This window comes from Amblyomma mixtum, chromosome 6 (genome assembly GCF_055824585.1).
Source record: "Amblyomma mixtum isolate Tamu chromosome 6, ASM5582458v1, whole genome shotgun sequence".
NCBI classification, from domain to species: domain Eukaryota; kingdom Metazoa; phylum Arthropoda; class Arachnida; order Ixodida; family Ixodidae; genus Amblyomma; species Amblyomma mixtum.
Window position 1 is genome coordinate 107,912,197 of NC_143017.1, and position 13,641 is coordinate 107,925,837.

A 13,641-nucleotide genomic window follows, 5' to 3' on the forward strand; every position below is an offset into this window, starting at 1 on the left:
TTAATCAATTAACTCTATAAAAATTTTCAAAATATTATTGTTATGAAAAATTTTTGTATTTAATTTTATAGTTTGTTTCTTTCTTACATGAATTCGCGTGACTCAAATGCGAGACTGCGATTACTCTGTTCCAGTTTTGTTGCTGCGGTTGCTTTCGAAATGGTGTTTGTACACGTGGTTAACTGAAAGCATGGACTGAAAGTGATCGTGGCGGAGGTGTGCAGCAGAGCACTGCTTTCCAGAACTGATTATGACTAGCCCGCATTAGAGGAAGCGATGAAGGATGGAAACGGCAGAGTACCTTTCAAGCTGTGCCTTGTTTCTTGCGGAGTTTTCCTGGATCTACGAAGCTCGCATGACAGACTTGCTGATCACCGGCACACTCGACAGGATTCCTGTTGAGGTAGCATGCTAGACCGCTTACGCAGACCCTCGGGGACAGTGCACCGTGTTCCTGCTTTACAGATATGCATCATAGCCAGCATCCTGAGCCCCAGTACGCTCGATGCGTTTTGGAAGCCATGTGCACCCTACCTAATGTGCCCGGCACTTGTAAAGGGAGAACGAAGCGAAGTGAAGCTGATTGGGCGCTGAGGAGCGTACGCATTCGATGTAAACGTTTAGGTAGCTTGTGTGGGTAATATATGTCACTTGCCTTTACAGAGCAGGACACAGCGCATAGCGTGGTTCTCACTTTCAGGAGCTGTCTGTTTGGCTGAGCTACAGCACACAAACGCAGCTCTGCCCTCCAAATAAACTCGGGCGCGAAAACACGAGGAAATATTTAAATGTATCGCAATAAACAAACTAACAAGTAACTAGAGAACGCATCACATACCCGTCAATTTATTAGTTCCAAGAGGAGCAGTAATTATTATGCGCTGCCTTTATTTATGTAATAATTAAGGCAAGCGAATTCTTCGTAGCTTAAGTCATTGACACTTTCAGCCAAAACTTCTTGAAAAGTGGCTCGCAGCACCCACATAGCTCGAAGTCCATCGCAAGTAAAGCCCCGTGCATATCTTTATTCTGTGCTCAGTATTTCAATGCACCAACCCGTTTATCTGTTCTATAGTTCAGCTTGCATTGTGGCGAGCTCTGATCAACTCGTCTGTATATTAAAAGCTAGCTGTAACATTTGACTGTTGTGCGTGTTTATGTTTACTGCAGAACAGTTTTCTTCTGCAACTGACTAATTTCCATGAAGACCCCGCAGAGGGCAGAGTCACTTTGCATTTCAGATTTGTGTCAACAAACCCTCCACACACTCCACAACGCAGTGGCAGCCAAAATTAAAGTCTAAATCTGCTAAGGATGGTTGAACATTACTCTTCATCTTGGGAAATGGCTGTAGATTCTGAAAAATTCCCTATAACATTTAAGTTTATAAGCATTTACAGCTTACCTCCATTTATCCCTCTCATGTGCGCATCCTATTACAGGCATATTTGCTCCATCTGTCTCCCATGGGAGACAGATGGAGCAAATAAGCTGCAGCTTATCATGGTCAACCCACATTGCAGATATAACCACGAAAGCATCACATGTACTCAGTTATATTAAGTGTAATGTGGTCACTTTGCCAGGCTTTTATTTGTACAGTCCACACATATGCAACAATGTTCTGGCTTCCTTAACAGCAGGTTGTCATTACCATACTTGATCCTTCAGATTAAGCAGAAATAATGGGTCTCTTTCTCAGGTGAAGCTCCATGGTCATTCTTCTCAGCCTCTTTTTTCATTGGCTCAAAAGTTGCCATAGAGATAGGAAGAGAATGCAGACATGTCTGTGTGTGTACGTGTTACATGAGTAAAAAAAGGAGCACATTTGGCTTTTCTTAATATATGGTTCAAGGCTCTGAGTGTGTGAAGGCACGCCATATGTTGAAAAATTAAAACTCTGTCAGTGTATGTTACTTAAGACATACATGTAGAGAAATAAAAAAGTCTGATGCGCATTGAGAATGGGAAGCCCATCAGAGCAGCTATTGTGCACCTTGCTAAGTGAGGTAGACAAAGGAGTCGCATTATTCTTAGCCTAAAGAAACCAATCTCCAGTTTTATCATACTATGGCTGACCTGAACTAGTGGCATAAGGTAAAACATGCTACTTGATGTTCGGTTGTTTTCATGGCTGGTTTGCAAGTGCTATTCCTCACTTATAATGGTATTGGTTTCCATTGCAGTGGGTAAACCATCTAGACAAGCTCACTGATGAAGAACTTGCTAAGGTGCCCTTTGGGCTGATAATGGTAAGCACACTTTCAAATTTATGCAGCCAGACACAATGTACTTTTTCAAGAGCTCCCCCAGGCGAAAATCGTAACTGGTCAAAGTGGTTTAAGGAACAATTTCCCAGTTGATTCCAGTTGCATACCAGTTGGATGCAACTGGAATTCAGCTGGGAGCCAACTGGAAACAACTGGAATCAACTGGGAAATTGTTCCTTAAACCACTTTGACCAGTTACGAGTAGTGGACTATGTCAGATTTGGCTGAAAGGAGTAGTGTGGAGAAGCGAAGTGAAGGAGGCATTTTTTATATGCAGTCCAGCCTCGGAAGAGCTGACTATCTAGCTGGCTAACAAGTGAACCCATTAGGAAACTGGTGGATTCCTGGAGGCACTGGGATTCAAACCAAGCTCCTCCTGCTTATGAGATAGATATGCTGTGCTGGCGTTGCTGAATTGATTGTGAATTTGGCTGTTACCAAATGCTGGCTTATTTAATTTAGGGCTAGAAATAATCCTGATGGCAAGAATCTTTAGACATTTTCAAAGTAACTCTCAGCTTTCACGCCATCCACAAAATTTCTCACACCATAACAAAGCTGTTTCCAAAGCAGTCATCGAGTTATTGCTCACCACTATAGTAATTTACGTTGACTGTTCAGTAAGGTCAACCAGGGAACACGAGCAAAAATTATAGTTGTAAAGTAAAGCATGTAAGAAAGCTTTTTCTTTCAAATATTCCAGTGCCATACAAGATCTTTCATGTGCTTGCTTTTGTATGGCAGGTTTATAAATAATTGCCTCCACAAGTATGCTAACAATTAAGATGAAAAAGACAAGTGATGGCCTGTTGGATGATTCTTGTTTAGTGTCACTGGGAAGCACTGCTGCAGGAGAGAATCACCATATATCTGCAGGGTGTGGTGGCACTCATATGTGAGCCCTATTTTGGTTTTCCTGCTCAAAAAACAAATGTAATTTTTATCATTGCGCATGCATCACGTTTTTGTGCTTTTGTTGTCCCTCCGTCTATCCACAGTAAACAAGTTATTGCAGTATAATCGCGATGATACGAACACGTTTGATACGAATTTTGGGATGATAAGAATTCTTAAAATTACCCGGTCAGAGTGCATTGCGTGCAACGTGCAAAATTTTGGATGCTCCGAGCACTCCTGCGCCTCTACTACCGGTACATTGCCGATGCAGCGATCGCTCGTGCGATACGCACCGCGAGCAGTGAGCGGCGCGCGCGCGGCCCGCACATCGCCGACTTCGCGATCGCCAGTCGCGCTGTACGCACCAGGATTCGTGCAGGACGACTTTATTGTTGCTTATTTTGTTGCGAAAGCAACACTACGCGAGTCACCGAGCCATTTCGCAGAGCTGACGAAAGGTCATACTGCGCATGCGCGAGGAGCAGTGACGTCACACGGCGCACAGCTGGCGCACCGCCGCTCGCCAGTTGCGCATGCGCAGTATAACGGCGCATAGCTAGCGTGCCGGGGCCGCCGCCGCTGCCGCGCGCTCACCATCGCTTCTCTCTCTCTCTCTCCTCGTTGCTTTCGCAGTCCTCCAGATTTAATCAGAGCCAAACCACTGCCAATTTTTTCTTCGCCCACCTAACGTATGTGCGCGCCGGGAGCAGTGAGTGGTGGCGCGCGGCCCGCATATATCGCTGACGTCGCGAGTAAGCGTGGGTGTGCGGTCTGTACATCGCCGACGTCGTCATCGACTGTCGCGCTGTACGCTCCGCGGCAAGTGAGCTGCAGCCGCGCAAACATAAATAAATCCCTTCAGGTGTAAGTAAACTGGTGTGTGTGAATACATTTCTGTGCTTCTTCAAACAGATATTGTTCGTTTTGGATGACGAATATTTTTCGTAGCTCATATATGAGATTTGTATCATAGAGGTTCTACTGGATTCAGTAATGCCCTTTATCATACTTTCTTGGTTCTTTCTTCATATTGCTAAATTTTTGTCAAGGTAGCCAAACAGTTCATCTTACAGATGCTGAACCTGCATCTTCCATTGCACAATTAAAGGGACAGTGAGGAGAGCTCTATTAATATTTTTTTTAAAGCAAAATCTGATAGTTCAGCATTTCATGGCTTTGTTGCCACTTGGCCGGCAGCGAAAGATGCATTTATTTCTAAGAAATTTGGATTCGAAGTTGAAAAAGTTTTTCCTGCCGCTCTGATTCAAACTTGGGACTCTCTTTTATGACGACACAGGACTAAGTGACGTGAAACGTGACGTGCACATGACGTAACGCAGACTCCGTGATTTCTGGCGGCCAGCAGTGCAGCCTAGCAGGAGCCGAAAAGAAAGCTACTGCCGGCCGCTCGTTGAAGGCATCTACTGGCTATTGCGGGCGTCGCTACCGTCACTTCGTTTACGTTTGTACCGGCGTTTTGGCAGCGTTACGATGGATCCCGTCCTCGAAGTAGTCAACGAAGTTCTCGCAAATAGACACCTTTAGCATACCGTGTACCTTGTTACCGTTAGTGGAATAACGGGAGCTCGCCTACCGCCGGTGAGCAGGCGCTGATTGGTCCCAATGCTGCAGGCGCGCGCGTAGCTGTCGGGTACGTGGCGCCATCTGGCGACGTCAAGGAGATTTGCGCATGCATTGGCTGCGCCTCAGTGATTCATGGCTTCTCGTGTCCTAGTGTTGCAACATTGTTTTGTCCTATGATGTCATCACGCTTGTACTTGTGAGTTTGGCCTGTGGCGGCGATACCTGTATTTTGGTTCTTGCTCTTTTCTGCGTTACAAGAGCTTTGTTGTCAGTATGAGTGGCGTTTTTGTAATCAGGAGCTGGTATTCTGTCGATACAAGCCAACTTCAATTTCTCCTCAGTGTCCCTTTAAGGTACTTTATGGCAATTTCTGGGTTCCAAAATAGTTCGAGGAATTACTCTTGAAGACCATAACTTTTCTTTTAGGGAAGTGCACAGTGGTCCTACGAATGCATTAAAGGGACAGTGAGGATAGCTCTATTAATATTTTTTTAAAGCAAAATCCGATAGTTCGGCATTTCATGGCTTTGTTGCCACTCGGCCGGCAGCGAAAGATGCATTTATTTCTAAGAAATTTGGATTCGAAGTTGAAAAAGTTTTTCCCGCCGCTCTGATTCAAGCTTGGAATTCTCCTATGACGGCACAGGACTAAGTGACGTGAAACATGACGTACACATGACGTAACGCAGACTCCGTGATTTCTGACGGCCAGCAGTGCGGCCTAGCAGCAGCCGAAAAGAAAGCTACCGCCGGCCGCACGTTGAAGGCATCTATCGGCTATTGCGGCCGTCGCTACAGTCGCTTCGTTTACGTTTGCACCGGCGTTTTGCTAGCGTTACGATGGATCCCGCTCTCGAAGTGGTCAAAGAAGTTTCGCAAATAGACACCTTTAGCATACCGTGTACCTTGTTACCGTTAGCGGAATACCGGGAGCCCGCCTACCGCCGGTACGCCGGTCAGCAGGCGCTGATTGGTCCCGATGCTGCAAGGCGCGCGCGTAGCTGCCGGGTACGTGGCGCCATCTGGCGACGTCAAGGAGATTTGCGCATGCATTGGTTGCGCCTCAGTGATTCGTAGCTTGTCGTGTTCTAGTGTTTCTAGAACCATTGGTTCTAGCAACACTGTTTTGTCCTATGACGTCATCACGCTTGTACTTGCGAGTTTGGCCTGTGGCGGCGATACCTGTATTTTGGTTCTTGCTCTTTTATACGTTACAAGAGCTTTGTTGTCAGTTTGAGTGGCGTTTTTGTAATCAGGAGCTGGTATTCTGTCGATACAAGCCAGCTTCAATTTCTCCTCAGTGTCCCTTTAAACTGGGCGAAACTCGGTTACAGGTCAGCACTGTGCATGTTTGCTGGCTTTGCTTCAGTCCTGCAATTTTGCACTTGTACTTACTCTGAGGTATCAATCCACTTCGCAGAACAGTTGGCCTGCTGACCTTCAGGCCTTTGTGTCCCGTGCCATGGAGCTTGGAGTAGCACGCTTTCTGGAGCAACCAGCCAAGCCAGTTGCGGGAAAGGCCTCTTTTCCCCCCACTTTGCGTCGGGGCCTCACGCCCAAGAAGTGCATGGAACTGGAGTGGTTCACAGCCTTGGTGGCTGATGTGTGCAACGGTGTACAGTGCGGAAAGGTCCTTGATGTTGGTGCTGGCGTGGTAAACAAATTTTCATTAGTGACTATTTCATTATCTTTGGAGACATATGAACAGTGTACCTGATATGCTATTAGGAAAAGATTTTCTGGGAGAGGGAGGTGTTTGCTGATGCTACAGATGATAAGGCATTAAGACCCCGTCAGTCTTGAGCCTTTTTTTTGAGCATTTTTTGTAAAATAAAAACTAACTTCAGCTTCAAATCCAAGGCCATTGAAAGAAACGTGCTGCTAACTTTTGATTGCCCGCTGATGTTTTTCTTGGCCACTGTTGAAAACTGCAGACCTCTGAAAACAGGCAGTGCCAAGGTAGGACAGGTGGTTTCCGTAGATGTGCACGAACCTCATATTGCATTCTGCTTTGCAAAATATGTTCATTATCAATGAACATAATTTAAGCTATAAAGTCTCTTGCATCAATTGATATGTTTTTAAACTGTTCTTTGAGTGCGCACTTATGTGTAACGTTATGTTACAGTAATGCAGAGCAGACCTGCACATTGTTATGAGCTTGATTGTCATGCAGGGTCACTTGGCTCGAATCCTGCACCACAGATTTGGGCTCACAGTGCTTGGCGTGGATTCTGATGCATCTCACTTAGCCAAGGCCCAGGAGCTCTTGCGACACTGTAAGTGGTGATATTGCTAGCCATCTGATAGCTACCAGCTGCCATTCTGAACATTGGCATCTCCACAGAGATCAGAGCCAGCATGGTCTTGCTGGAAAAAGTTGCGCATGTGCTTTATTTTGGAGCCTTGCAATAACTAGATTTCAGCTCTGATATAATCAGCGAAACTTGAAGTAGGTGCCTTGTTTATACTTGACATTCTTCATAAATATACATCAGGTTATAGGATGTCTGCTTCCAAAGATTACAGCAGGAGGACTTTCCTCAAAGTTCAAATGTGGTCGAACATATTTTTTAAACACCAAAGTCAGAAAGAACTATTCATCAATAATGAAACAAACAATTGCAGAGCCCTCATCCAGACTAAGAACAATCGAAAGGCAAGTGTTATGGGTCTTTAAATATGTTGCTAGCTATGTTTACTGACCCTTGAGAAGTTTACATTTGTTGATTTATTTATTTAAATATACCCTTAGGGCCAAGTGACATCGCGGATTAAAAGTGGCTATAGTGCAAAAAAAATGAGGGACAAGACAAAGAAAGAAACATACTAGTGCTTTGTCTTGTCCCTCATTTCTTGCGCTGTTACCATTTTTAGTATGCAATGTCAACTCGCCCACTTGGCTATGTCATGACATGGCAAAGGAAAGTAGGTTATTGAAAAATACCAACAAACAGCTGCACTGGGCTTATAGGTACAAAAATGGCTGAGGCTTAACTTGGTTAAGCCTGGAGAATAAGAAGCATCATCGTGTCGCGTAATTTGGAGGCGCACAACCACAGCGACGGCGCGAGGTGGGCCCCCGTTTCTCCACTGTCATGACGTCATCGTGTCACGTGGTGTGACGTCATGTATCACGTGATTTGGAGGCGCACAACCACAGCGACGGCGCGAGGTGGGCCCCCGTTTCTCCACTGTCGTGACGTCATCGTGTCACGTGGTGTGACGTCATGTATCACGTGATTTGGAGGCGCACAACCACAGCGACGGCGCGAGGTGGGCCCCCGTTTCTCTACTGTCGTGACGTCATCGTGTCACGTGGTGTGACGTCATGTATCACGTGATTTGGAGGCGCATAACCACGGTGAAGGGCTGAAGTGGTAGCTAAAGTGGTATGCTTCGCATAAAAAATTTTCTCCTATGCTTACAGTGTTTGCTATGCATTCTTGAACCAAGTTAATGGATGCATGTTTTTTCTTTGGAATGATGCTCAAGACAATAATTTACATGATTAACTATATGAAATACACCTGTGCCAGCTAAATAATTTATAATTGCTGTCTTAGTTTCAACAGCCAAACATCGGCTGTGGTGTCACAGACAAGTTCAGATCACGTGAGTCATAAAAAAAGTACGATATAATCACTGCTTTTTCATTTTTTTTTATTCCAACACTTAGACAGGCTTGTTTGAGAGTCATTGCAAATTAAAATCAACAAAGCAGCTACCATAATGTAGTTTTCATGTGCTTCATATGACCTCAAATAATCGTCTGTGATGTCATAGTCGTCATTTGGCCTTTGGAACTGCAGCCGGAACAGCATGGTAGAAAAAAGTTCAATTATGAATCATTTACAGCTTGTTTGCACAATCCACATGGCAGTCCATGTTTTCTAATGAGCTGCGCATCATTCCAAAGAGAGAAAACTCAACTAAAAGGTTTAAGATGTCTAGAGCACTGGGTATGAATCCATTGCTTATTTCATCGCTGTTACTTTCTTTCATCTTCTTTAATTTTTGCTATGAATGAGAAATGCCATATGAGGCTCCTTTCCATCTGCAGATTCATTCTCTCTTGGCTATCATTATTGCTATCCTCAATGATGCACCACCACAGCCAAGGGAAATAACAGAATAAAGGTCGCTGCCTTCTGCTTGTTTCAGCTGGCTGCACTGGGAACGTACACCACTACACTCTCCGTGTGGACGACAGTGAAGCCATGGTGGAGAAAATACGCACTCTGCTTGCAGATTGTCCAGACCCTGTAAGCTGCACATGTGGCGAAGAGCACAAGTTCAGTGAACAGCGAACAAGTAAGGCACGTGCAAAATGAGATGTACAGGGTCAGTCACGCTTAAAGGGAACACGGCTCTGTGTGGCTGCTCAAACGCGGAGCACTACTGCGACCAAGCCGGTGGCAAATCTGTGCAAAGGGACAGATGAAACGAAGTAGCATGTCGAAGTCCCTCTTCTCGTGCTCCACTCTGCATTGATTCATGAACGGGTTAGGCACAATGGTACTTCGCAGGTACGTGGCCACGCGGAGCCGTGTTCCCTCCAAGTGTGATTGACCCTGTACATGCATGGTGTATTATTCATTGTGCATTAAAAGCCTCCTGATGTTTCTTGTCTTGGTGCTCTTTTTTTATTAATTTTGTTGCTTGTCACCACCATAAATCGTGAAAGCCATGATACAACTGACTGGCTGTGTCATTCAGGCACATATAAAATGAGATGCAACTGCATTACATGACTTTCTTCTCTTACTTTATAACAAATTACTGTTTCCTGGGGCCAGCCTCGATTCCATAATACTGGCTGTATTACCAGTAAAAGTGAATAGAGCTTTTTTCTTTTTTGATTACTTTAGCAACAATTTTTACCATAATGAGTGAAACAGAGATCGCACTGTCCTACAGGAACCTCATAATCATGCAAATGATACCTCTTGCATGTCCTTCTAGACATCCATGGGCACTAACATGGATTATATGAATAATGCAGCTTATGCTGTCTATGAAAGAAAAATATAAAACGCCCCAACAACAGTCCATTTTTCTGGGCAACTTAACACGCATGCATTGACATATTTGTTACACCTTATGCATAACTCGCTCCAAATTACATAATCATTTGCCTTGCATCACTGACTGCACTGCATATTGGGAATGCCTGGTTTGACTTCATATTTTCCATGCATGTGATCAACTGCACCATGAAAATCTTACTACCAGTTTGCCCTTGTACAGGCTTGCAGAGGTTATCACATTTAAGAGTGCCCTTACCAGCTGCTTTGATGTAGTATGATGAGATAAAGTTGTCCAGGTCATCATGTGTAACTCTGGAGGCTATCCAACCTGGCAGAGGGCATGCAAAGGTTCATTAAAGAGGAATCTGAAATCGTCTTTTCACCACGGAACTAAATCTGCCCTCTCCGAGCATTCTTAGAAACATCTAATTATTGTCCTCTGCAGGCAAGTACCCCACCAAAACATTATATAAAACAAAACTGACCACCAAATTCCCACCTATGTGCGAAATTGGAGCTTGAAAGAGCGATTGGTTAAGCCAAGAGAATGTTTTCTTAATTTTCTCTCAGCTAAGCAACAGTCATTATATGGGCCAAAAACACATCTTACCTTTGTTGCTGCCCAAATTTATTCCATTGGTAGTTCAAATGATTTCCAGTTTAGCATGCATTCTTGCTGCATTTTCACAGATGACCAGTACGTATTGGTCTCCTTGCATGCCTGTGGCCAACTGAGTCCCGGTCTGGTGCGCCTATTTCATTCCCTGCCCGAGGTCAAAGCCCTCATCTGCATAGGATGCTGCTATCACAAGGCTACTACACTGAATGGTAAGTGGCGACCTGCCTTTGCTTTTGTTTGGACTTTATTTGTAACAGTTGCATCGTGCACGAAAGTTGCCGTTTGTTCTAGAAATTACAACCATTACAACTGCTAGTGTGAGCATAGCATCTGTCTGATTACTGGATCACATTCAGATACAGGAAAATGAATGCTTTTCTTGGCTGAATTCTCATCTGGCCTGCACTCATATTGTATTCAGAGCTGGCACTTGACGATAGGTTTTGCTTAATATTGTGCTTTTTTTGTGTCATGCTGTCATGCTCTGTTTAAAGGGACACTGAGGAGAAATTGAAGTTGGCTTGTATCGACAGAATACCAGCTCCTGATTACGAAAACACCACTCATACTGACAACAAAGCTCTTGCAACGTAGAGAAGACCAAGAACCAAAATACGGGTATCGCCGCCACAGGCCAAACTCGCAAGTACAAGCGGGATGACGTCATAGGACAAAACAGTGTTGCTAGAACCAATAGTTCTAGCAACAGTGGGACACGAGAAGCCCCGAATCACTGAGGCGCAGCCAATGCATGCGCAAATCTCCTTGACGTCACCAGATGGCGCCACGTACCCCGCAGCTACGTGTGCGCCTACAGCATCGGGACCAATCAGCGCCTGCTCACCGGCAGTAGGCGGGCTCCCGGTATTCCGCTAACGGTAACAAGGTACACGGTATGCTAAAGGTGTCTATTTGCGAGAACTTCGTTGATGACTTTGAGAACGGGATCCATCGTAACGCTGGCAAAACGCCGGTGCAAAAGTAAATGAAGCGATGGTAGCGATGGCTGCAATAGCCGATAGATGCCTTCAACGTGCGGCCGGTGGTAGCTTTCTTTTCGGCTGCTGCTAGGCCGCACTGCTGGCCGCCAGAAATCACGGAGTCTTCGTTACATCATGTGCACGTCACTTAGTCCTGTGTCGTCATAAGAGACTCCCAAGTATGAATCAGAGCGGCGGGAAAAACTTTTTCAACTTCAAATCCAAATTTCCTAGAAATAAATGCATCTTTCGCTGCCGGCCAAGTGGCAACAAAGCCATGAAATGCCGAACTATCGGATTTTGCTTTAAAAAAAATATTAGTAGAGCTCTCCTCACTGTCCCTTTAAGCTTACAAACATATTGTCAGTATGCACAGGACACAGTGAGACACACAGCAAATGTTGACAGGACCTAGCGTTTGTCCTGTGTGCCTGCATTCCTTACTCTTACCTGTGGGCTATTTTCAATGCTTTTTTCACAAGGCCCTATAGTACTGGCCTCCGATAAAATTGTTTTCCTTCTCTTCAGCTACCAGTTCACCCAACCTTCTTCCTTAAAGGGACACTGAGGAGAAATTGAAGTCGACTTGCATCGACAGAATACCAGCTCCTGATTACAAAAACGCCATTCATACTGACAACAAAGCTCTTGTAATGTAGAAAAGAGCAAGAACCAAACTAAAGGTATCGCCGCCATAGGCCAAACTCACAAGTACAAGCTTCATGACGTCATAGGACAAAACAGTGTTGCTAGAACCAATAGTTCTAGCAACACTGGGACACGAGAAGCCACGAATCACTGAGGCGCAGCAAATGCATGTGCAAATCTCCTTGACGTCGCCAGATGGTGCCACGTACCCGACAGCTACGCGCGCTCCTGCAGCGCCGGGACCAATCAGCGCCTGCTCACAGCGGAATGGGGGCTCCCGGTATTCCGCTAACGGTAACAAGGTACACGGTATGCTAAAGGTGTCTATTTGCGAGAACGTCGTTGACGACTTCGAGAACGGGATCCATTGTAACGCTGGCAATACGCCGGTGCAAACGTAAACGAAGCAACGGCTGCAATAGCCGATAGATGCCTTCAACGTGCGGCCGGCGGTAGCTTTCTTTTTGGCTGCTGCTGGGCCGCACTGCTGGCCGCCAGAAATCACGGAGTCTGCGTTACGTCATGTGCACGTCATGTTTCACGTCACTTACTCCTGTGTCGTCATAGGAGAATCCCAAGTTTGAATCAGAGCGACGGGAAAAACTTTTTCAACTTCGAATCCAAATTTCTTAGAAATAAATGTATCTTTTGCTGCCGGCCAAGTGGCAACAAAGCCATGAAATGCCGAACTATCGCATTTTGCCATAAAAAAAAATATTAATAGAGCTCTCCTCAGTGTCCCTTTAACTATGCTTCCTCTAACAACAGAGCATGTTCCTATAGTGTGTGCATGTGTGTTAATTGTATTGTGAACCTAGTAGTACTGTAAAGCCTTTTGTTTTACAGTGCTACAGAGGTTTAGTAATATATATTGTTGGGCTTGGTGAGATCTGACACATATCTGTTTTGGTGTGCTTTGGTAGAATGTACATGAGCCAAGGGTCTAGTGGCTGTAGCCAGCTACCTTTGAGCATATGTATTGCATAGTTTTGGTGATTTGCCTTCCTGAAGTGCAGGAAGAGCACAAGCCTGGCACTTTGACATTGCATTGTGGTGTCAGAAGTAACACATGATGCATGATGGCAGCATCTTGTGACTGGAAAAAACAACTAGCCCACTTGCTTGTGGTGTCTTCTGACTTGCTGATCTTAACTGCAAGGGATGTAATCTGTGCTTTTGAGCATGAGGAGAGACATTTCAAAGTTCATCTGAATGTCCATTTTGCTACCTTTTGTACAACTCTAACTGGGTGCTGTGCAGAAGGGCTGCATTACACCTTGTCCGCATGATGTTATCCGGCCGCCTGCTTGTGCCTGAGACGCCTTTGCCCGATTTGGCCGCAGGATACTTCCCACTGAGCGATGAGCTGGCCAGCCTTGGGGACCAGTGGCTGAACACCAGTGCCCGGTACCAGGGTCTGCGTCTAGCCTGCCAAGAGCTGCGGCACAGCTGGGAACCGGGCCGGGAACCACGACACCTTCTATACCGGGCCATGCTGGAAATTGCGTGCCAGATGTGTATGTGCCTTTTCTTCACTTAGTGGTGCCAAGATTTAAACAGGCGAAAATCGTAACTGGTCAAAGTGGTTTAAGGAACAATTTCCCAGTTGATTC

General features: G+C 45.3%; 1 protein-coding gene across 3 annotated transcripts in view; it reads left to right on the forward strand.

The window, feature by feature from the left end:
* The first annotated feature begins 139 nt into the window (after positions 1–139).
* The window catches only part of LOC149339983 (methyltransferase-like protein 25B), a 28,411-nt gene continuing 14,909 nt past the window's right edge, over positions 140–13,641 (forward strand). For 2 of the 3 annotated variants that reach the window (XM_089548721.1, XM_089548722.1), the window contains exons 1-7: positions 140–403; positions 2,187–2,252; positions 6,172–6,405; positions 6,928–7,030; positions 8,916–9,065; positions 10,472–10,609; positions 13,372–13,545. In XM_089548721.1, the coding sequence (XP_089404847.1) occupies positions 284–403; positions 2,187–2,252; positions 6,172–6,405; positions 6,928–7,030; positions 8,916–9,065; positions 10,472–10,609; positions 13,372–13,545 (985 nt within the window). In that variant the 5' untranslated portion in view covers positions 140–283. The remainder of the gene's footprint in view (positions 404–2,186; positions 2,253–6,171; positions 6,406–6,927; positions 7,031–8,915; positions 9,066–10,471; positions 10,610–13,371; positions 13,546–13,641) is intronic. The other variant, XM_089548723.1, reaches the window with a different exon arrangement.